Raw genomic sequence first — 26498 nt, 5'->3', positions numbered from 1 at the left:
CGAGAATCCAAGATCTTCTCAACAACATACTCCAATTCTCCCTCCACCAGCACCGGAGCAGGAGGCTCAACCGAAGGAACAACGGGCACCTCATACCTCCGCAATAACGACCGATGGAACACATTATGAATAGCAAACGATGCTGGGAGATCCAAACGAAAAGATACAGGGTTAAGAATCTCCAAGATCTTATAAGGACCGATGAACCGAGGCTTAAACTTGGGAGAAGAGACCTTCATAGGGACAAAACGAGAAGACAACCACACCAAGTCCCCAACACGAAGTCGGGGACCCACGCGGCGACGACGATTAGCAAACTGCTGAGCCTTCTCCTGAGACAACTTCAAATTGTCCACCACCTGATTCCAAATCTGATGTAACCTATCCACCACCACGTCCACTCCAGGACAATCCGAAGGCTCCACCTGACCAGAGGAAAAACGAGGATGAAACCCCGAATTACAAAAGAAAGGAGAAACCAAAGTAGCAGAACTAGCCCGATTATTAAGGGCAAATTCGGCCAGTGGCAAAAAGGCAACCCAGTCATCTTGATCAGCAGAAACAAAACACCTTAAATAAGTTTCCAAGGTCTGATTAGTTCGCTCCGTCTGGCCATTCGTCTGAGGATGGAATGCAGACGAGAAAGACAAATTAATGCCCATCTTAGCACAAAACGTCCGCCAAAATCTAGACACAAACTGGGATCCCCTGTCCGAAACGATATTCTCCGGAATCCCATGCAAACGAACCACGTTCTGAAAAAACAAAGGGACCAACTCAGAGGAGGAAGGCAACTTAGGCAAGGGTACCAAATGAACCATCTTAGAAAAGCGGTCACACACAACCCAGATAACGGACATTTTCTGTGAGACAGGGAGATCTGAAATAAAATCCATGGAAATGTGCGTCCAAGGCCTCTTCGGAATAGGCAAGGATAACAACAACCCACTGGCCCGAGAACAGCAAGGCTTAGCCCGAGCACACACTTCACAAGACTGCATGAAGGTGCGCACATCCCTTGACAAGGAAGGCCACCAAAAAGACCTGGCCACCAAGTCTCTAGTACCAAATATTCTAGGATGACCAGCCAACACAGAAGAATGGACCTCGGAGATGACTCTACTGGTCCAATCATCCAGAACAAACAGTCTTTCTGGTGGACACCGATCAGGTTTATCCGCCTGAAACTCCTGCAATGCCCGTCGCAAGTCTGGGGAGACGGCGGACAATATTACCCCATCCCTAAGGATGCCAGTAGGCCCAGAGTCTCCAGGAGAGTCAGGCACAAAACTCCTGGAAAGAGCATCTGCCTTCACATTCTTTGAACCTGGCAAGTATGAAACCACAAAATTGAAACGAGAAAAAAACAACGACCAACGAGCCTGTCTAGGATTCAAATGCCTGGCAGACTCAAGGTAAATCAGATTTTTGTGATCAGTCAAGACCACCACACGATGTCTAGCACCCTCAAGCCAATGACGCCACTCCTCAAATGCCCACTTCATGGCCAAAAGCTCCCGATTACCCACATCATAATTGCGCTCGGCGGGCGAGAATTTTCTAGAAAAGAACGCACATGGCTTCATCACCGAGCCATCGGAACTTCTCTGTGACAAAACCGCCCCCGCTCCAATCTCGGAAGCATCAACCTCAACTTGAAAAGGAAGTGAAACATCTGGTTGACATAACACAGGAGCAGAAGAAAACCGGCGCTTAAGTTCCTGAAAGGCCTCCACAGCCGCAGGAGACCAATTAGCAACATCAGCACCCTTTTTAGTCAAATCAGTCAAAGGTTTAACAACACTGGAAAAATTAGAAATGAACCGACGATAAAAATTAGCAAAACCCAAGAACTTCTGAAGACTCTTAACAGATGTAGGTTGTGTCCAGTCACAAATTGCCTGAACCTTGATGGGATCCATCTCAATAGTAGAAGGAGAAAAAATGTACCCCAAAAAAGAAATCTTCTGGACTCCGAAGAGACATTTTGAGCCCTTCACAAACAGAGAATTGGCCCGCAGGACTTGAAACACCTTCCTGACCTGTAGAACATGAGACTCCCAGTCATCAGAAAACACCAAAATATCATCCAAATACACAATCATAAACTTATCCAGATATTCACGGAAAATATTGTGCATAAAGGACTGAAAGACTGAAGGAGCATTAGAAAGTCCAAAAGGCATTACCAAATACTCAAAATGGCCCTCAGGCGTATTAAATGCGGTTTTCCACTCATCACCCTGCTTTATCCGCACAAGATTATACGCACCGCGAAGATCTATCTTAGTGAACCACCTAGCCCCCTTAATGCGAGCAAACAAATCAGTCAATAATGGCAATGGATACTGATATTTGACTGTAATCTTATTCAGAAGGCGATAATCTATACAAGGCCTCAGGGAACCATCTTTTTTAGCCACGAAAAAAAAACCTGCTCCCAGAGGGGACGAAGATGGACGAATATGTCCCTTTTCCAAGGACTCCTTAATATAATTCCGCATAGCAGTATGCTCTGGCACTGACAGATTAAATAAACGACCCTTAGGGAACTTACTGCTAGGAATTAATTCTATAGCACAGTCACAATCCCTATGAGGAGGGAGCGAATTGAGCTTAGGCTCCTCAAAAACATCCCGATAGTCAGACAAAAACGCAGGGACCTCAGAAGGAGTAGATTAAGCAATTGAAATCAGAGGTGCATCATCATGAACCCCCTGACATCCCCAGCTTAACACAGACATTGTTTTCCAATCCAGGACTGGATTATGAGTTTGTAACCATGGCAGACCAAGCACTAGTACATCATGTAAATTATACAGTACAAGGAAGCGAATCACCTCCTGATGAACGGGAGTCATGCGCATGGTCACTTGTGTCCAGTACTGTGGTTTATTCATAGCCAATGGTGTAGAGTCAATTCCCTTCAAAGGAATAGGAACTTCCAGAGGCTCCAGACTAAAACCGCAGCGTTTGGCAAAAGACCAATCCATAAGACTCAGGGCAGCGCCCGAGTCCACATAGGCATCGACGGAAATGGATGACAGTGAACAAATCAGAGTTACAGACAAAATGAACTTAGACTGCAGAGTACTAACAGCAAAAGATTTATCAACCTTTTTTGTGCGTTTAGAGCATGCTGATATAACATGAGCTGAATCACCACAATAAAAACACAATCCATTTTTCCGCCTATAATTTTGCCGTTCACTTCTGGACTGAATTCTATCACATTGCATAGTCTCAGGTGCCTGTTCAGAAGACACCGCCAACTGGTGCACAGGTTTGCGCTCCCGTAAACGCCGATCAATCTGAATGGCCATAGTCATAGACTCATTCAGACCTGTAGGCGCTGGGAACCCCACCATAATATCCTTAATGGCCTCAGAAAGACCATCTCTGAAGTTTGCAGCCAGGGCGCACTCATTCCACTGAGTAAGCACCGACCATTTCCGAAATTTTTGACAATATACTTCCGCTTCATCATGCCCCTGAGAGAGGGCCAATAAAGCCTTTTCAGCCTGAATCTCCAGGTTAGGTTCCTCATAGAGCAATCCCAGTGCCAGAAAAAACGCATCCACACTGAGCAATGCAGGATCCCCTGGTGCCAATGCAAATGCCCAATTCTGAGGGTCGCCCCGCAGGAAAGATATTACAATCTTGACCTGCTGAGCAGGGTCTCCAGAGGAGCGAGATTTCAAAGAAAGAAACAATTTGCAATTGTTCCTGAAATTCAGGACGGTAGATCTATCTCCAGAAAAAAACTCTGGAATAGGAATTCTAGGTTCAGACATAGGAGTGTGAACAACAAAATCCTGTATATTTTGAACTTTTACAGCAAGATTATTCAGGCTGGAAGCCAAACTCTGGACATCCATGTTAAACAGCTAAGGTCAGAGCCATTCAAGGGTTAAGAGGAGGTAAGAAGCAGCTAGACAGCAATTAAGGGCTAGGCAGCAAAACTCTGAGGGGAAAAAAAAAAAAAAATTCCCTTCAACGCTTCTTTTTCTCCTGCTTCAGCCCAAACAATTAACACTTTGTGGGCCGGCTATACTGTCATGATTCCCAATGGCAGGGAATTTGTCAACATAACACGGGCAAAAACAGGACGAGCTCTAGGGTGATGGAACCTGAGCTGACCGCGATCCTGAACCTCAACACTCAACTAACAGTAGCCGGGGGACGTTCCTGGGGGGCCCCTAGACGTCTCGCGCCAGCCGGAGATCTAGCTTCCCCTATCAGAAGAATAACAGACCTCACTTGCCTCCAGAGAAATATTCCCACAGAGATAGCAGCCTCCCACATATAATGACGGTGAAATGAGAGGAAGGCACAAACGTAGTTATGAAAACAGATTCAGCAAAATGAGGCCCGCTTAAGCTAGATAGCAGAGGATACAAAAGGTGAACTGCGCGGTCAGCTGAAAAACCCTTCAAAATACCATCCTGAAATTACTTGAACTCATGTGCCAACTCATGGTACATGAGTGGTAATTTCAGCCCACTAGAGCAACCAGCAGCAGAGAATTACATATCTGCAAGCTGGACTAAAAAACATGAAAGCAATCATGAAACAGGGAAATACAGACTTAGCTTGTCTTGAAGGCCTAGGAGCAGGTAACAGAGACACACACTGATACATTGATAGCTGGCAAGGGAATGACAGGAAAGCCAGGTTAAATAGGAAACACCCAGCCACTGATGGACAGGTGGAAACCAGAAACCGCAACCCACCAAAGTCACCCAGTACCAGTTGTAACCACCAGAGGGAGCCCAAAAACAGAATCCACAACAGTAGCGCCCCCGTGGGCAGTGGGGAACTCAGTACCGGGTCCTTCGGTTCTCAAGGGGGATGTCACGGTGGCTGACCCGGTCCGTGGCCCTAGGGACGTCTGTAGTAAAAGGGGGGAAAAGGTCTTTAAAGGGAAAATGTTTGTGACGCCACCTGTGGTATTCGGTCAGGGTGACCGACGCTGCTTAGGGGTCCACTGGGGTGATGTTGTCGCAGCTAGATGGTATACCTTCCCACAGGTGATATGTGTCCCCAGTAGTGTTGAGCGATACCTTCCGATACTCAAAGGTATTGGTATCGGATGGGATCGGCCGATATCCACAAAATATCGGATATCGCCGATACCGATACCCGATACCAATGCAAGTCAATGAGTCACAAGTATCGGAAGCTATCCTGGATGGTTCCCAGGGTCTGAAGGAGAGGAAACTCTCCGTCAGGCCCTGGGATCCATATTCATGTAAAAAATAAATAATTAAAATAAAAAATATGGATATACTCACCCCTCAGGCGGCCCCTGGACCTTAGCGATGTAACCGGCAGCCTCTGTTCCTAAGAATGAGGAGTGAATGACCTTTGATGACGTCGCGGCTTGTGATTGGTCACGTGACCGCTCATGTGACTGCTCATGCGACCAATCACAAGCCGCGAAGTCATCGCAGGCCCTAAACTCACTACATTCTTAGGAACGGAGGCTGCCGGTTACATCGCTAAGGTCCTGGGGCCGCCGGAGGGGTGAGTATATCCATATTTTTTATTTTAATTCTTTATTTTTTACATGAATATGGATCCCAGGGCCTGAAGGAGAGTCTCTTCTCCTCCAGACCCTGGGAACCATACACTGGGAACTTCCGATTCCGATTTCCGATATCACAAAAATATCGGAACTCGGTATCGGAATTCCGATACAGCAAATATCGGCCGATACCCGATACTTGCGGTATCGGAAAGCTCAACACTAGTCCCCAGGGCTTCCCAGTGTGTAGATGGTGGATGGTGAGAGGCGCAGTGAAGAACGAGGACACAAGGTTGCAGTCTCTTTACCTTCTTACTGAAGGCTTCAGCATCCACAGTCCAGAGCACCAGATCAAAGGGTAGGCAGAGTCCGGCCGGTCTGGAGGCAAATCCAGAGTCCCCTTATCCAGGTGGAAATCAGTAGCCTTCCTCTAGCACCTGGGTGTTGTAGTACCTTACTGCTGAGCCTCTCATAAGGTCCTCACAACTGTTGTAGATGTTCTAGATGTTATGTCTCTTTCTCTGTCCCCCAGATGGATAGGACAAACCTGTATGACTGGTAGCCTGAGGCTTTTTACAAGGACTCTAGCACGCCCTGGCCTCCACAAGTTGCCACCGTGCCTCCTGGGTATCCTGTCGGGTCCCTATTCATTTAATCCTGAGCAATGCTTATTTACAGCTCTTTAATGACCGTCTTTAAAAGGTATATCACCAGTTCTTAAAGGGAACCTGTCACCCCCCCAGGGCCTGTTAAGACAAAAGAGCTACCTTCTGCAGCACTAAGACTGCATTCTGTGAAGGTGGCTGTTATGTTTTCTATCCCTATTACCGCAGAAATAATGACTTTCATAAATTTGGCGCCATACCTTTATTGAGTCCGGGGGGTACGCTTTCTCCCCTGACTCAAGCACCTCGCATCTGTCCATCATCTCCCGTCTTGCCTCCGAGCACCGCCTCCTCTGTGTCTCCTCACGTCACAGGCACTTGTGCTGTGCTCTCATTTTTCAGGCATGCGCCGTGCATGCTGCTCTGGAACTTACATCAACTGATGTATGGAGATCGCGCCTGCATGTAGCACAGGCCTCAGATACCGCCTCGCATTGTGTTATAAATTATTCACACTGCGGGGTTGAGAATCTGGCACCTGCGCAGTGAGCCTTAGTGCTGCTGAAGGTGCTTCTTTTACCTTTACAGGCCCTGGGGGGGTGACAGGTTCCCTTTAAGGGTTTAAGGCTGTTTTATTGTTTTGCACTAAAGTCTCTTTTTATTCCCTTCACAACATAATTACATCATATGTCATGTCTCTGTCTTTGATGCAGGCTCATGTGCTGAGCCCACATCTGTCCCCACACTTGATGACTGATTTAATGTTAACCTTTTAAATCCCATTGTAAATCTGGGATTTAACATGCGTTGACAGGGGCGCACATTATTCCACACTCCCATCAACATGCCCATGATTGTGGGGTGCTGATGAGTTGTCATGACAGCCGGGGATCTGCTGATGACCCCTGTGCTGGTCATTATGAATGCAGGCCCATGGCTCATACAATGCTTTGTAAAGTACAAGTGATCAGAAGATCACATGTTCAAATTCCTTCAGGGGGCTGACAGATACAGTAAAAGTAAGAAAAATGTTTTTAGAAATATAAAAAAAAAAAAAAAATGAAAGTTCAAGTAACCTTCCTTTTGCCCCATTGAAAGTAATACAAATATTAAAACTAAAAAAATACACACATTTAGTATTTGGCATTCAGAAATGTCCGATCTTTTAAAATATAAAATAAATATAAAATAAATTCAGAAGAAGTGTAGGGCTATAATGATCAATAATACACACCCACTATACGAGCTGTTCTTGAAGCAGAGGAGCACATTCAGCAGCCGCCTAATCCTACTAAGGTGTAAGGCTGGTTTCACACGTCAGTGCCTCCGGTACGTGTGGTGACAGTTTTCTCATGTACCGGAGACACTGACTCACTTAAAATTGATTAAAATTGATTAAAATCAATGTGTCTCTGCACATGTCAGCGTGTTTTCACGGACCGTGTGTCTGTGTGAAAAGCACGGAGACATGTCAGTGTTCGTGGGAGTGCACGGATCACACGGACCCATTAAAGTCAATGGGTCCGTGTAAACACGTACCGCACATGGATGCTGTCCGTGTGCCATCCGTGTGCTGTGCAGGAGACAGTGCTACAGTAAGCGCTGTCCCCCCAGCATGTGGTGCTGAAGCCGCCATTCATTTCTTCTCCCCAGCAGCGTTCGCTGGAGAGAAGGAATGAAAAATCAATGTTTTTTTATTATTTTTGTGTTTAAAATAATGATCCTTGTCACCTCCCCCTTCCCACCCCCTGTGCGCCCGCCCGCTGGCATTAAAATACTCACCCAGCTCCCTCAATGCTTACTCTCAGCATCGCAGCTTGTCCTGTATGAGCGGTGCCGCTCATTACAGGGATGAATATGCGGCTCCACCTCCCATAGGGGTGGAGCTGCATATTCATCACTGTAATGAGTGACACCACGTGACCGCTCATACAGGACAAGCTGCGATGCTGAGAGGAAGCATCGAGGGAGCTGGGTGAGTATTTTATTTCCAGCGGGCTGGTGCACAGGTGGTGGGAGGGGGGAGGTTACAGGGAACTTTATTTTAACCACAAAAAAAAACAATGATTTTTCATTCCTTCTCTCCAGCGAACGCTGCTGGGAAGAAGGAATAAATTCCGGCTTCAGCACCCAAAGCAGGGGACAGCGCTTACTGTAGCGCTGTCTCCTGCACGGTCCGTGTGGTACTCAGTCGGCACATGGGCAGCACACAGCTGCTGCACGTGTGCCACACTGATGTGCCACATGAGCACACGGACACACTGACACGGATAACTCCGGTACCGATTTTTCCAGTACCGAAATTATCTGGACGTGTGAGACTGGCCTAAGAAGGAGAAATTCAGGAAATCATTTGTACCTACTGCTATGGGGATGTATAATAATTTCCTAAGAGTGGTAGACAACGACTGATTGCAGGTGTACTAATGTCAATTAACAGTGACGTATATACCTGAACCACCCACATTTATTTGTTATGTAATGTTGGTATACTTGTGCAAGATTTGTGTCCTAATATTTTTTGTACTGCTGTTTGTATTGCTGCTGTAATACCGTAATTTCCCCCAGGATCAATAAAGTGTATCGTATCGTATCGTATCATATCGTAATCTAATCGGTAAACAGCGTAACGAGAAAAAACTCGAAACTCCAGAAATACGTTCTTTTGGCCATTGCAACATTGCAAAAAAATTCAATAAGAGGAGATCAAAACATTGTATCTGCCCCAAAACGCCATCAGTAAAAACATCAGCTCAAGGCGCAAAAAATAAACCCTGACATGGCCCCATATCCCAAAAAATGAAAATGCTGCAAGTCGCAAAGAAATGGCGACAAAAGCAAAAATTTTATTTTATACAAATTTTCGACTTTTTTTCACCACTTAACAAAAAATACTATATATGTTTGGTATCTGCATACTCATACTGACCTGGAAATTCATAATGCCAGATCAGTTTTGCCATATAATTAACATAGTAAATAAAAAAAACTCAAAATACAATTTTGGCATTGAACTTTTTTTTGCAATTTCACTGCCCTTGGAATTTGTTTCCCATTTTTAGTAGATTATATGGTAAAATAAATGGAATAATTAAAAAGTGTAACTTGTCCTGCAAAAAACAAGCCCTCATAAGGCTATACTAATGGTTATGGCTCTTGGATTAAGGGGATAAAAAAACAAAGATGAAAAAAATGAAAATGGCCTGGGGATGAAAGGGCTAGATTGTGTTTAACTTGAAGTCTATTTTCTACTTCTCCATTCCTTTTTTTCTGTGTGCACCATTGTGAATGTGGTTCTTAAAATTTTGATGTTTTTAACTGGCTCATTTTTTTGCGCAAATGTACTTATGTCCCACTTTGAGCTATTTTTTTCCATGTCAAAATTGTTTGCACAATGTTAGAGCTGTGTATTATGTTTTAACGGATCATGTGACTTTTTGCTCTTTTTAAAGGCTCAAAACTCCTGACCCTGCGTATTCTATCACAAAGAATTTTGTTAAAAAAAATAGCAATATATTGCAAGACAAAAACAAAAATTGGCTTAAAAAACGCAAATTATTAATTGGGTCTAAAGTTCTTGATGACTATCATGAATATCTAAACTAATTTAAAACATGGTTCTGTGTGTATTCATTGTTATCTGTTTTTAGGCATATTATTTTTTTATGAAATTTTAAAGTACTGATTGTTCTTGTTCTTTTCTCTTCATAGTACATATTTTTACAGATCCATCTGACCATGAAGAGCTGACTTTGATAACCTGTTTAATTCTACATAATACCATCAATAGAGAACAGTAATATGAAATGACATTGTGAGAAATAGATATAAATCATCAACTTGTGTTATTTATCTATGTTAGGTGACAATTTTTACTTTCAGAGAAAATAATGTTAAAAGACAACTTTTTGATTTCATTTAAAGCATTGAATGGAGAAATAAAGCAAAGTAGTACAATAAAATTGGAAAGCTTAGCCGGAGAAAGATGTAAAGAGATTCAGAGATAATGCATTGTAGAAGAAAATAATCTCGTAATATAATTGAATTACTAAAGCATAATTGTACTTGACTTTATGTTCTAGAGAACTGAGAGATTATGATGGGTGACAAGTATGTAGAGACACCTAAAATCAAGGATATACCACATTTTTATAAATTTCCCACCATTTCGAAAAGGTAGCCTGCTTACTATAGGTTTAGAAGTTCAGTGGGTGGTCTCAGTCATGATTGAAAATTTTCCTGTAGTGGTCCCTTTGTTTATCCAAATTAGGTCAGCACCCTGGAATCCACGCTTATCCTAACATGCTGGGATTTAAATTAATAAAAGATTTCTACTACTGAGTCTTTTCTTATGAAATAGAATATCAGTCCTTGTTCACATCAGTCAGTATATTCAATTCTTTATATTCCACTTATCTATTGGGATAGTCCAATAGACAAAAATAAAGTGTTCTGAAGCAGCAGTTGATGTCAATACATACATGTGCCAACAGATATGGAGAACGTTTAAATTCCTCAAGGACTGGACAAGATCCATGTTTATTCCTGTTTTGAAGAAGGGAGATGCTGCCGACTGTGGAAACTGTAGGACTATTGTGCTCATACCTCATGCCAGCAAAATACTACTGGAGAGCCTACAAAGATGGTTACAGCCTTACTTTGACAAAGAGCTGACAGAGGAACAAGCAAGATTTATAAAGTACAGAGGAACAAGAGATGTTACTGCTAACATTACACGGATAATGGAAAAGGCCAGAGAATACAACAAGGAGATCTATTTTTGTTTCATCAACTACAACAAAGCCTTCAACTTTGAGGATCACCAGAAACTTTGGAATACCGTGAAGGATATGGGTGTGCCAAACCATCTGACTAGTCTCATTAGGAACCTTTACATCAACAAGGAAGCAACGGCCCAAACTAAATAAGGCAAAGTGGCATGGTTCAAAGTAGAGTGAGGCATCAGACAAGGCTGCATCCTGCCACCATTTCTCTTCAATTTATATGCAGAAGCTATTTTCCAGAAGGCTGATCTAAGCAGAAGGAATCAAAATCGCTGATTGAATCATCAACATTTTTAAATACGCAGATGATAAAAAATTGATAGCAACAAGTGTAGATGGAATAAAGGACTGATTATGAAATGTCAAGATGGAAAGCTTGAATATGGCTCTGCTACTCAACATAAAGAAGACAAAGATATTGAATACTGCCAAGTACGGCTGTGATACATTTGAGATGGACAGCCCTGAATTAGAAGTTTTATAGGACTTCATCCTACTTAAATCGATGATCACTCTAGATGCAGCGAGACACCGGAAGTCAGTATGAGAATAGCTATGGGCAAATCAATAATATAGTCACTGGACAGCGTCTTCAAGTCAAGGAACATTTCACTACCAATGAAGACACAGCTTGTACATAGCTTGGTCTTTTCTGTGGTAGCATACAAGATGCGAAACCTGAACAATAAAGAAACAAGACAGAAGAATAATAGACGACTTTGAAATGTGGTGCTGGAGAAGGATGTTATCAATACGATTGATGGCAAGAAGAGAAAGCAAATCAGTTATTGAAAAAATCAATCCAGGCAAGTCACTCAAAGCAAGGATCACCAAGTTATTATATACATACTTTGGACACATGGTCGTAAAAAATGAAGGAACAAGGCGAAGAGGAAGGCCAGCAACTAGTTGACTTGATACTATCAATATAATGGTAGAGCAGACCCTAGTGGACATCTAAGCTTGCACAAGATCAATTTTCCTACAGAACATTCATACATCAAGTCCCATGGCTTGAGATTGGGCATTGTGCAAATGTTGTGACTATTCCTGCTGTACAGTATTCAATCTCTATACCTGGTGGGTCTGACAAAATATAAGGAACCACACTCTCTGTGCTTGTACCATAATCAAGGCTCCACTTCAGATCAACTTTTGAATTTTTTGTACCCAATTTCTAGTCTTACGTAAAATGTTCTCTCTGCTGAGGCACAGGATTGACAGGTCTCTTCCTATGTTCGTGTATAGGGAGAGACCTGTCACTCCAGGGCAGCTGGTGGCAGTGGGTTGGGAGCAGCCACCAGGGACAAACCTGTCTGACCACTTTCCCATGCAGCTCAGTCCCTGGTGGACTCCAAAGAATATTTTTCTCTGAAACGCCACATCATTTCAGTGTTAAGTATACCTGGCTGAGATTATCCTGCCAATGTCTGATACATGCAGCCTATGGATTGGCCAGCATGTACAGCTGTCCCACATGGTAGGTCTTCATAATATGATTAAAAAATTTCTTTAAATATAAAAGAATATGTAAGTACTAGTTGAAAGCATTGGGGATATGCTACAGATTTTTGTGCAGTTTATTCTGTAGAGCACTTACATTTGAACTCTCCTTGTGTCCACCAATGCAGACGATGTCTTGCTTTTGGACTGTCAATGCTTCCTTGGTAAGTCTGAGTCGTACATCACAGGCATTATCTGAACCTTCATTATACAGTTGTGCGAAACCAGTTTTAGTCTGTGAACAAGATACAGATAGATAGAATAGATAAGACAATGTATAAGATAGAACTGTTATGATCTGTCTGCAGCATATTAACATTCTAGTTATACTGATGAGTAATAAAGTCCATTTTTATTAATGTCAATGTCTGGTGTATAATGTAACATATTATATGTGTGCTACTGTATATGTGTATGGAAATAATGTAAAATATATGGCATTCACTTAACAAGTGTGTTATTGCTGTTGATGACCTTCATTTCATTCCTTCCCTAGAGAAAATGTATTGTTATTCACTTTTCATTTTCTATTGATGTTTGTAATGGAATATCATTGGAATTAGTTGAAAATTACTTGTTGTTAGTGCAGTATATTCGCTAATACAAAAGTGATCACTGAATGATCAAATTCATCTTTTGTTTGCAAGAACTACTATTCCCAGAGGTGGGGCACTGCCATGGGTACCAGGTTCGCACCCAGCTATGCTAATCTGTATGTTGGCAAGTGGGAGGAGGACCACATCTACCAAGGTGGACTCCTACCGGCGAACCTGGTCCTATGGCAGCGTTTTATAGATGACATAGTCTTTATTTGGGCAGGGGGTCCCGTTTTATTATCTGATTTTATTAATGATCTTAATAAAAATAGTTATTTTTTAAATTTTACTGCTAATATTAATAATAAAGAAATTAATTTTTTAGATTTAAAGATTTTTATTGAGGGGAATAGGATACAAACCAGTCTATATCATAAACCAACTGATTCGAACAACTATATCTCACTAAAGAGCTGCCATTTACCCAGTTGGCTCTTGAACGTCCCTAAGAGCCAATTTATAAGGACTTATAGAAATTGCTCCAAACAAGAAGATTTCATTAAGGAGTCAAATATCCTAATAGAGAAATTTTGTCATAAAGGCTACAATAAAGAGACTCTAATACGGGTTAAGGAACAGGTGGATAAACAATCAAGAAAGAAATTACTTGAACCAAAAAGAAATAAAAGTAATAATATGGAAGAGGAAGGAATTCCCATAATAATGCCATATAACTCCAATAGTCATTTTTAAAAAAAAATAGTTAACAAACATTGGGGTTTACTCAAGGATGATAAGGTGATTGGCAATATATTAATCAAACGCCCAAGGCTCGTGTATAGGAAGGCCAAGAATTTGGGGAGCATTATAGCTCCAATTGTTCGCCAACCCACACTCACAAAATCACCCCTTGTAGTGCAAAATTCGGCTGGTTTTTTTCCATGCAAAAAGTGTTTACCTTGTAGAGAATTAAAAACGAAAAAACAATCCAACATTATCTATAAAGGTAATACAGCAGAAATTAAAGACTTTATCACCTGCTCCACCCGTGGAGTAATTTATGGCATCAAATGTCCGTGTGACAAACTGTATATTGGGCGGACCATACGCCCTTTAACTGTGCGTATAGGGGAACATCTACGAAATATAAATAAAAAATTCTCGGGTCACCCCCTATCACAGCACTTTAAAGAATATCATGATGGCTCTATAAAGGACATTGTAATTACTGGGATTAAAGTTGTCAAAAAGGATTGGCGGAAGGGTAACTTTATTCATAAGATGTCCAGGGAGGAGAGTCAATGGATTTTTGAAATGAACACTCTGATCCCAAATGGACTGAATAGCGAGATTGAACTTTTTGCGTTTAATAAGTAAGTCATGCGCTTCTATTTGCTACAGGCTATATAAACTACTTCCATTTGCACTGCACTATCCCTGAGGAAGAAGTCCGCCGACTTCGAAACGCGTTGGATAGCTCCTTTTCGGTTCTTTGTGCAGTTTTCAGCCGCTCACGTGTAACATCACGTGATAGTGACGTCACACGAGGTCCTGCAGCTTCTCTGCGCCTCGTCGGCATTAAGTGTGTGGAAGCGCTGGCACACGCTGAAGATCCGGGCTCACTATTAATGAGATAAGGGGTGACTATCACCGGCCGGGACAGATCTCTCTCACCCGGTCCTCATATTTTTGAGCAAAAGGAAAGAACGTGAGAACGTTGGAAGTACAATTATTTCGCCTATTTAGAGGATCCAGACCGTGCTACACGCGGGAATTGAGGATACCAATTCAGGAGACTTGGACTACAAAACGCCCGGTAAATATTAACATACATATTTTTAAAGGCAACATAACAACTAATTTTAAACTGGATGACTGATGGTAGAGTGCATATTGAGTGATCTATGCAAAATATTGTACTCTCACCAACAGATAGATTTTTTTTTTGTAATCTACAGCGCGGGTATATATATATTAATGTATAAGATAGAACTGTTATGATCTGTCTGCAGCATATTAACATTCTAGTTATACTGATGAGTAATAAAGTCCATTTTTATTAATGTCAATGTCTGGTGTATAATGTAACATATTATATGTGTGCTACTGTATATGTGTATGGAAATAATGTAAAATATATGGCATTCACTTAACAAGTGTGTTATTGCTGTTGATGACCTTCATTTCATTCCTTCCCTAGAGAAAATGTATTGTTATTCACTTTTCATTTTCTATTGATGTTTGTAATGGAATATCATTGGAATTAGTTGAAAATTACTTGTTGTTAGTGCAGTATATTCGCTAATACAAAAGTGATCACTGAATGATCAAATTCATCTTTTGTTTGCAATATGAATCATTGATCGCCATTTTTCAAGATTATAGCTATATATCTTTGTCCATAAACTTCATTTTAGGAATGTTTGTCACTCATGATTCATGCTATTTCATCTTTTTTCGAAGGTACTTAAGTTTTTCAACGGAAAGTATTGTCAGAAAATTACCTATTCTTTAAATCAAGTTTGTATTTTGTTTTCAAATTTTTTTATATCATAATCTTTATTAAAAAAAATTGTAATTTTGCAATTTTACAATACCACTGGGAATTTTATTTAGACTCAAACTCCCTGTCCTTTCAGGAAGAGTTTTAAGCTTGACTCCATAGATAGGATTATAACACACCTATAGACAGCTGATAACACAGGATCCAGCATTCATATTAGGTGATATATGATATTACCCTGCTTCCTCATCAATTCATAAGATCATTTTCACAATACAAAAGATAGAATGGGGCCTGACCATTGTGGCTTTGCACATATGTTGTTTCTTGAAACAGTAAGTTAAAATCTAAAAAAGCCCAGTGGCCAATGTGAAAATTGTTTCCTATTTTATTTTATTTTTTAATACAGCTTGTGATATGTACAAAAAATGCCATAAATATATAAAAAAAACATATGACACAAAAACCTGATTTAAATAATAGGTCATTTTCTGATTGTGTAATATCATACATTGTACATATATATTGCTGTTCTATCTCCCTGCAAATCAAATCTATATAAATATGATGACAAAGTAATAACATGAAAACAATTTTTTACTTTAAAAAACTTGTTGTCAAATACCCAATAAGCAAATTCGGACATTTGAGGGAGCACCCAGAGTAACAAGTGGTTGCAAAGCATGTCTTACATTCAGCTTGACACGTAACATCTGCACATCATATGGGCCGTTCTTTAAAATCACCAAAAATTATGCATTGCTTTTATATTCCCTGCTATGATGTCGTAGGGAAATTGTAAAATTGAATATTTCCATCACAGCATCAGTTGAAGAACTAGTCCAGCTGACCAAATCTTATAGATACAGTACTTTACAGTCTTTTAATAATGATCTTACTACTGCCATGTAATTTTGATAATACAAAAGGACACTAACTATGATAAAAATAATTGAACATTAAATGGAGGATATGTAAATCTCTTAAATTTCTTAAAACATACATACGATAGTGGATAACTTGCAGTAGCTGCACTTCCAGCAATCTCAAGAATGATTTTCTAGATCCTCGGAATGGGGCTCTGCTAAGCCTCCTCTAAAGTGGAGCAGAGTTTTGCATGCTTGAGCTTTTGCTCCATTCATTTTCAATGAGAATAATAAAATAGCAAAGTATTGTGCAGTTTTCTCCAACAGTCTCAAAAACAATTTATGGCATGAAGTTTGAGCATGCACACCTCACCTCCATTCAAAACAAGGCTGTAAAGCTAATACTTGGTGTTCTAGATCACAATTTTCAGGATTGATAGTGGTTTTAGCAGTTATAGTACGGCACACTATATGACACCATTATAATGTGGTGCACAATATATGGTCATTATACTGTGGAGCACTATGTGAGGCCATTATACTGTCTCACTATATGGGGCCATTACACTGTGGTACACTATATGGGGCCATTACACTGTGGTGCGCTATATGGAGCCATTATACTTTGGGGCACTATACGGGACCATTATAATGTGGAGCATTATATTGGGGCCGTTATAGTGTGGAGCTAATCTAATGTGATGTGCCAATTATTGGTCAGCTGCAAGCTGGTGTTTTCAGGCTGGAAAGGGCTCAATAACCAGGGACCTTTCCAGCCTTATAATATAAGCTCCCAGCTGTCTGCTTTACCTTTCCTGGTTACAAAAAATGGAAGGTGGGGATCCCACGTCGGTCTTTTCATTTACATTAGGTTAAGCACCCTTTAGTGCCACATGAAAGGCAGTAAATGGTTCAAGTTTATTATATATAGGGGGCTTTTAAAATTATGTATCTAAAGGACATTTATTCTGTTTAAATATTCTACCTCACCACTTTACCCATAGAAGTGGACAGAGCACAGTTACACATTTTTAAAGGAGCAGTGGTGTAATGTGTGACACCGCTTCATCCAATCCTATGGGAGTAGTGGTGTAATGTGTGACCCCGCTGTCTACTTATATGGGAGTAGTAATATAGTGGACAGAGCGGGGTCACTCATTACACCACTGCTCCAAAAGAAATGGACAGATCAGGGTCATGCATTAAACCCCTGCTCCCATTGAAGTGGTCAGAGCAGGGACACATTTCTATGGGATTAGTGGTGTAATGTAGGACACTGCTCCGTCCACTTCTATGTGATCAGTAGTTTTTTTTTAAACTCTTTTTATTGAAAGATTCCACAAAATATAACAGGCATGTGACATTGCAGTGTAGAAACAGAGTAATCCGTCAAATCATCATCCACAATATCAATGATAAAATCATACTTTCAATACCAAAGCAAACAAATAAAATAAGTAAAATAGAACATTAAACATAACGTATTCTCAGCAGCATTGCACCATCAACCAAGAAGTTCTGTATCAAGGTTCTAAGTATGTAACAGTTCAGGTTATAAAAAGCAAATATTCCTAAGTCCACATAGAGCATCACGTTCATGCACTGAAAAAGAGAAACCTTAGGGATCATGTCTTGCGGTTGAGGAAATCGCAGCACCAGGGGCTAGGTGTGTTAAGGGTGAATCGCAGACCTTCCCCCCATCCATCTCAGGGCTATCACTTTCCTAGCCATAAACAGAGCCTCTCTGAGAAATATTCTACCATAATGAGTCCACATTTCTTCATCCACAACACCCAACACACACAGCTCTCGATTACATTCAACAGGTATCCCAAGAATCCTTTCTAGTGTAAAAATCATATCCTTCCAATATCTTCTTATAGTTCTACAATCCCAAATGAGATGCCAAAAATCTGCTCCCTCCTCCCCACATCTATGACATTCATCATTTACTCTTCTACCGAATCTATGTAGTCTACTCGAGGTTAAATAGGATTGGTGGAATATATATAATTGAATGTATTACTTGCCACTGGAGACACCATCGTTTGCGCTTCCAGTGCGTCATTCCACTGGTCATCAGTGATAGAGGGGATTAGGTGGCTCCATGTAACCTCCACAGCCAACTGGGTAGAAGCAATCTTGGAATGTAACAAAAAGGTCTACAGGGAGGAAATCACACCTATAGGTCCCTGAGTTGACAATATTCCTATTAGTGGATATCTAGATATTCACATTCTGGGAAGCGGGAATTGGTTTGTTATAGCATGTCTCAGCTGCAGATATCTATAAAAATCCCTATGAGGGATTCCAAATTTTATATGAAATTGTTCAAATGACAATAGAATTTGATTTTCAAAAATCTGGTCTGTATGAAACTTCCAATATTGCCCATGGTGTGTATCCCCCCAGAAAATGAATAAGATGAGCCTCTGCATTATTGAGTTTATGATGGACTATCCAATATTTTAAGTATCATAGTTGGCCAGCTAGATAATATAGAAAAAGGTCAGGCACCGCATATCCATCCTCTCTTTTGGGCCTTTGCAAAGAACCAATATTTACTTTAGGCCTAGAGGAGCCCCAGATAAACGCTGCCATTAAGCTATGCATCTTTTTAAAGAAACCCTTTGGGACTTTAATTGATGCATGTTCCAACATATATAAACACTTTGGGAGGATTATCATTTTAATTAGTCCAATTCTACCTGCTACAGATAGGGGGAGTCGAGACCATATATCAAACTTTTTTTTAATCTTATCCTCGAGGGGGTATGTATTGTCTCCAAGATCTTTAATTGGATTTTGTTTAATTACAATGCCCAAATATTAAAAATGTTTTTACTACTTTTAAACCAAACAACACAGGTACTGTTATATTATCCACTATCGACATAACTACCGATTTGCTCCAATTTATTAAAAGACCTGACAATATGTAAACATAAATAACATTAAATAACATCAAACAATATAAATTTCTTGTCTCTGCAAAGGAAGAGGGGAATTGAAGGCTCAAAATTTTGAAGATTGCAACAAACAGCTCCACCACGCCACCCCCAGCCGCACCACAACTGGCCCAGGGGGACTCAGCTGAATGTTGGCCATACTTTAACCATTTTTGGGAAAATTGTAACAAAACAGCTCCACCATGCCACCCCCGGCCATACCACAATCTGCCCAGGGGGACCCAGCTGATTATTGCTCATACCAAAATATCCAGCTGAGGCCTCTCTCAGCAGGGACCCATTTTAATTCAAACACCTGCTTAACACCGATAGGAGTCACCCATCCCTGCTTTGGGCTCCCCCGACCTCCTTTGGTGTAAGCAACCTCCTTCAAAACCCCCCTCCTTTTCCACTACAGAGAACAGGCATGACTCCTTATGCCTGTGAGTCTCGCCACACCAAGAGAACCTTTTCGACTCCCCCATCAATGCTATAGCCCACATATCTACATCAATGTCATTTAAATCGACCTCATCTGACCGTTAACATTTGCCGGACGGAACTTCCAGGTCCCGATGGTGCACCACAACCCCCTATGCAAAGCAATAAAATGGGAAACCTCCCTATTCACTTTGCTCAGAGCTTTATTTTTCCGCTCGACCGATCTGGCGTGTTTCCATGCCAACCGCGCAATGATGTTTGACCAGACTAAAAGTAAACCCAGGTAGGATGCCAAAAGTCTCAGGCAGTCAAACTAGATATCACAGATCAAGTCTCAAGATGTTCTGGAGCCCAAGTCATTCCCTCCACATGCAAAACGAGTATATCTGGGGGCGTATCCAAAGTAGCATGAAAATGAAATTCGGGCAGTACCCGGCTCCACAGCAAACCCCTGACACCGATCCACCATACTACCTCCACCTCCTTCGGTATGCCCAATTGACGCCCCATCGGTCTTGCGTCGGCCCGAATAGCACCCCAGTACACGTACAAGTGGCCTAACACTCAGATTAACCGAGGGGGTCCTGAAACATAAAACAAAAAGATAGAATGTAACAAAAAAAAACACTATACAAGCTAAAAAGGCAACCAAACTTCTGAAACAAATTGGTGGGGGGAGGGAGGACCTACAGTATAACATATGGGGCAGAACATAAGACTGATACCTTGCAGATTCCCAGCAACCAATTTTTCTCACCGCTTTAACCCCGAAACCCCACCGAGCAGCCTCCGTGGCCTCCCCAGTCTGAAATGAATGAGAACCAAGCTCTAAAACACTCAAACCACAACGAGCCAGTCCTCGCCTGAAAATGGTAATAAACTGATACACCGATAACGCAAAGCTATCCTGATGTACCAAAAAGGAACCCGATGCAGGACCTCTCACCTCTAAGAACGAAGAAACCCATCTCACCGGGCATTCAAGCAAACCGACCTTTCCCCACAATTTAACCAAACAACCCCTACTGGCTGTATCAGTCTTTGACCACCTCAGATAGCACTGTACAGCCTCCTCTGCGCACACTACATCCTGTAATAGCAGGCCACCATGACATTTAACATTCTTGCTCATCAGCTCACTTACCCTAAATGCACCAAAGAATGCCAAAACAAAGGCTGCCCCAAACAGCTGGCATTCATATTCTGACAGACACACAACATCATGGCACAGTAACAGCTGCCCCAGTATTTCAAACGATACCGGACGCCTCCAATCCCTTACCGGAGAACTCCTCCGAAACGCTTTCATCACCTGACAAACCAAAAAATCCTTAGTAAAATCCCTTCAACCCAGGAGTTTAAAGAAAAACACTAACCTGCTAACCTACCCGCTACAACTGAAAAAGACAACTTCTTAACTGAATCCTATTCAATTCCCCAAAATTTCAAACCCGTGGAGGGGCCCTTTGTCTTCTCCGGGGCCAATGGAATACCACAGTGAGAAGCCACCTGTTCGACCGTCCGAAGCAGTACAGTACAAACAGTGGATCCAGCTGGCCCAGCAAATCATCCAAAAAGTGCAAAACTGAATCCAATCCGGATTCCTCCCTCACTACCCATTCAATAAAACAACTAAACTTTTCAAAATAGGAACATGAGATAGAACAACCCATCGGTAAACAACAATCCACGTAATACTGGCCGTCCCAAAAACAACCAAGTAGATAAAAAGTCTCAGGGTGCACCGGAAGCAAGCAAAAAGCGGACTCAATGTCCATTTTTGCCATCAAAGATCCTTTTCGTAGCCTTCGCACCCAGTCCACTGCCTTATCAAACAAAACATATGATGCGACACCAAACTCAGATCGATACCATCATTAACAGAACTGCCCTGAGGGTAAGACAAGTGATGGATTAAGCGGAACTTGTTAGGCTCCTTCTTGAGCATGACACCAAGCAGCAAAACACATAAAGAAGACAGTAACGGGGCTCTAAAAACAGACCCTCCATGCGACCCAAAGCAATCTCCTTATCCAGTTTGTCCCTAACCACTGCCGCATGCATCCTAGCCGAAAACAAGTTGTGAGGCTGCCCTGAAAGAGGCACTGCGGACGACGGAATCCTAAAGCCAAAATTAAAACCATCACTTAATAAGACCGCCACCTCCCTATACAGATACCTATTTAGAAATGGAAGCATTCAATTGATTCTCATTGGCATCCATATTGCAGAAGTCTCGTGTGATTTGGAATGGCTGTGAGACTCCCCACAGCCCGAACATTCGTGCTTATATTTAACCCTTTAAACCCCAGAGCGTTTTTCATTTTTTCATTATTGTTTTTCACTCCCCTTCTTTCAGAGCCACAAGTTTTTTATTTTTCCGTCAATATGGCCATGTGAGGGCTTATTTTTTGTGGGATGAGTTGTACTTTTGATCGACACCATTGGCCATTTACCATGTCGTGTAACAGAAAACGGGAAAAAAATTCCAAGTGCGATGAAATTGCAAAAAAAGTGCAATACCACACAGGTTTTTTGTTTGGCTTTTTTGCTAGGTTCACTAAAAGATAAAACTGACCTGCCATTATGATTCTCCAGGTCATTACAAGTTCATGGACACCAAACATGTTTAGGTTCTTTTTTATCTAAGTGGTGAAAAAAAATTCCAAAATTTGCTAAAAAAAAAAATTGTGCCATTTTCCGATACCTGTAGCGTCTCCATTTTTTGTGATCTGGGGTGGGGTGAAGGCTTCGTTTTTGCGTGCCGAGCTGATGTTTTTATTTATACCACTTTTATGCAGATATGCTCTTTTGATCGCCCGTTATTGCATTTTAATGCAATGTCGCGGCGACCAGAAAAAAGGAATTCTGGGGTTTTTAATTTTTTCTCGCTATGCCGTTTAGTGACCAGGTTAATCCTTTTTTTATTGATAGATCGGACGATTCTGAACTCGGCAATACCAAATACTGTATGTGTAGGTTTTATTTTTTTTCTATTGTTTTATTTTGATTGGGGCCAAAGGGGGGTGATTTGCACTTTTATATGTTTTTTATATTTTTAAATACATTTTTTTTTGCATGCTTCAATAGCCTTAATAGGACGCTAGAAGCATGCACTGCACGATCGCCTCTGCTACATAGAGGTTGTTAAAGGAATGGTTAATCTTTATTTTTTAATAACAGAAAATAATAAGTATTGTGCAAAATATTGTGCAAGATGTCCAATGTTATCATCTGGTTCTCCTTGAGGACAATTTCCCGGACATTCCACATAGCAATTTCTCAGAACTGTCAAGGACATCAGTTGTTTTCCTCTAGATTAACAACATATGTCTGTTTTTGTCTTTATCCACCAAAAAATTTGAATGTTCAGCCAAAATCTTATGAAATGCACAACGAGCATGTGTCTCTCTGATTATTTCTTCATCGCTTGGGTACCTAAGACATACAACACCTGAGTAGGTTAGAAATCCCTTCTCTAACAAGGTGAAGCACAGATCACCTCTATGTAGCAGAAATGCAACATTGCTTTGAGCGCCATCCACAGGGTGGCGCTCACAGCAACCCATCATCAACAACCAGAGAGGTCTCAAGGAGACCTCAGGTTGTTATGGCAATGCACCGCTGACCACCGATCATGTAACGGGGGTCAGCAGTGCGAGTGCTTCTGGCTGCGCGGCAGCCGGCGCTTGTTAAATGCCAGTGACAGAGTTTGACAGCAGCATTTAACTAATTAATGGGTGCGGGCGGATTGCGATTCTGCTTCCGCCCCTTGTGGCCACATGTCAGCTGTTGATAACAGCTGACATGTCGCGGCTTTGAAGTGGGCTCACCGCCAGAGCCCACCTCAAAGTGGAGGAGTCTGCCAGCTGATGTACTATTCCATCAGCTGGCAGAAAGGGGTTAAAGAATGAGCCAAAACGGCACTCCCGTTCATTCAACTGCCAACACACCCCCTTTCTGGAACTGCCGAGGACCCCGCCGAATTGGCAGCGCCCTCGGTACTCCCAGGAAAGGACTGCGAAGCCGACTTCGGTGCTGCCATCAACTGCAACCACAAACTAATCTCCTTATGATCCCACCGCAAACTCGGACGGACAGCCTTCCTTTGCCTGAACTGCTCATCATACCTCAGCCATGCCGTCCCACCATAAACTCGGTATGCTTCACCAATGGAATCTAAATAACAAAATAATGCTGAACAGTTCTCTGGAGCTTTCTCCCCAATGACACTCGTTAATATGGTAAATGCCTGCAACCAGTTCTGAAAAGTGCGAGGAAAGAGGCGATAATGCCTATGTTTCTCCTCATCCTTCTTACTCTCATCCAGTTTAAACCTGTCCAGATTAAACTTTTCCAATGGTAACAGCCAAAAATAAATCCACGTACTCGTCCTTCCATATTTTTTCTCTCATTTCCTGCTTCAAATGCGCCTCTAAGGGGACATCAAAGCACACATAGACCTCACACCTTGCTCTGTCATCCAACCGAACCACATCCACCATAGTCGCCGCAGCCAGTGGTGACTAGTGTTGAGCATTCCGATACCGCAAGTATCGGGTATCGGACGATATTTGCGGTATCGGAATTCCGATACCGAGATCCGATACTTTTGTGATATCGGGAATCGGTATTGGGATCGATATTAATGTGTAAAATAAAGAATAAAAAAAAAAAATATTGATATACCCACCTCTCCGACGCAGCCTGGACCTTACCGATGTAACCGGCAGCTTCCGTTCCTAAGAATGAGCGCTTGAAAGACCTTAGATGACGTAGCGGCTTGTGATTGGTCGTGGTCACAAAAGGTCTTTCATAATGCGTATGCAGCATCAATAGTAAAAAGATCTAATGTTACAAATAATAATAATAAAAAAAAGGTTATTCTCACCTTTCGACATCGCAGCTGTCCTCGGCAGTGCAAGAGGCAGGTTCCGGTTCCAAGGATGCTATGCGAGAAGGACCTGCCATGACGTCACAGTCATGTGACAGCGACATCATCACAGGTCCTGCGCTAATACCAACCCTGGGACCGGAAGCTGCCGTGTGCACCGCACACAGGCACCAGGACTTTAAGGGGCCTTCAGAAGGTGAGTATATGTTTATTTTTTATTTTAAGTCTTTTTTTAACCATGCATGTAGTGCCCACATTGCTATATACTACGTGGGCTGTGTTACATACTGCATGGGCTCTGTTATATACTACATCTCTGTGCTATATACTATGTAGCTGGGCAATATACAACGTGACTGTGCAATATACAACGTGACTGTCCAATATACTATGTGGCTGTGCAATATACTACGTGCTCTGTGTTATATACTACATAGCTGTGCAATATACTATGTGGATGTGTTGGTTCTGTTATATACTACGTCGAATGTGCAATATACTACGTGGCTCTGTTATATACTATGTGCCTCTACAATATACTACGTGGGTATGTTATATACTACATGGCTCTGCTATATACTACGTCGCTGACCAATATACTACATAGCTGTGCAATATACTACGTACAGTAGCTGTGCAATACACTATGTGACTGTGTTATATACTACGTGGCTGTGCAATATACTACCTGCCTGTGCAATATACTATGTGGCTCTACAATATACTACGTGGCTATGTTATATACTACGTGGCTATGTTATATACTACGTGGCTCTGCTATATGCTACGTGGCTGACCAATATACTACATACCTGTGCAATACACTACATGGCTATGTTATACACTACGTGGCTGTGTTATATACTACGTAGCTCTGCTATATACTACATACACTGTGTTACATACTACGTAGCTCTGTTATATACTACGTAGCTATGTTATATACTACGTTGGTTGTGTTATATACTACGTCACTGTGCAATATAGTACGTAGCCTGTGCTATATACTACCTACATATCCTAGAATACCCGATACGTTAGAATCGGGCTACCATCTAGTATATATATATATACAGTATATATATATATATATATATATATATATATATATATATATATACTGCTCAAAAAAATAAAGGGAACACCAAAATCTCACATCCTAGATATCACTGAATGAAATATTCCAGTTGTAAATCTTTATTCATTTCATAGTGGAATGTGTTGAGAACAATACAACCTAAAAATGACCAACGTAAATCACAACTAATATCCCACGCGAGGTCTGGAGTTGGAATGATGCTCAAAATCAAAGTGGAAAATGAAGTTACAGAATTATCCAACTTCAGTGGAAATGCATCAAGACAAGGAAATGATGCTCAGTAGTGTGTGTGGCCTCCACGTGCCTGTATGATCTCCCTTCAATGCCTGGGCATGCTCCTGATAAGGCGGCAGATGGTCTACTGAGGGATCTCCTCCCAGTCCTGGACTAAAGCATCCGCCAACTCCTGGACAGTCTGTGGTGCAACGTGATGTTGGTGGATGTGCGAGACATGATGTCCCAGATGTGTTCAATCAGATTCAGCCATTCCATAGCTTCAATGCCTTCATCTGGCAAGAACTGCTGACTCCAGCCACATATGGTCTGGCATTGTCCTGCCTTAGGAGGAACCCATGGCCAACCGCACCAGCATATGATCTCACAAGGGGTCTGAGGATCTCATCTCGGTACCTAATGGCAGTCAGGCTACCTCTGGCGAGCACATGGAGGGCTGTGCGGCCCTCCAAAGAAATGCCACCCCACACCATTACTGACCCACTGCCAAACTGATCATGCTGAAGGATGTTGAAGGCAGCAGATCACTCTCCACGGCATCTCCAGACTCTGTCACAT

At 41.8% G+C, this 26498-nt stretch overlaps 1 protein-coding gene across 2 annotated transcripts in view; it reads right to left on the bottom strand.

The window, feature by feature from the left end:
* SNTG2 (syntrophin gamma 2) overlaps positions 1-26498 on the bottom strand; it is a 778898-nt gene that overhangs the window by 407024 nt on the left and 345376 nt on the right. For both annotated transcript variants that reach the window (XR_013221976.1, XM_077291344.1), the window contains exon 2: positions 12517-12654. Coding sequence is in view for 1 of the 2 variants with exons in the window: in XM_077291344.1 (XP_077147459.1) it covers positions 12517-12654 (138 nt within the window). In the remaining variant the exon portion in view is untranslated. The remainder of the gene's footprint in view (positions 1-12516; positions 12655-26498) is intronic.

The sequence above is a fragment of the Ranitomeya variabilis genome, chromosome 2, assembly GCF_051348905.1.
Source record: "Ranitomeya variabilis isolate aRanVar5 chromosome 2, aRanVar5.hap1, whole genome shotgun sequence".
NCBI classification, from domain to species: domain Eukaryota; kingdom Metazoa; phylum Chordata; class Amphibia; order Anura; family Dendrobatidae; genus Ranitomeya; species Ranitomeya variabilis.
Note: the sequence above shows the minus strand (reverse complement) of the source record. Positions and strands in the feature narration are given on the sequence as shown.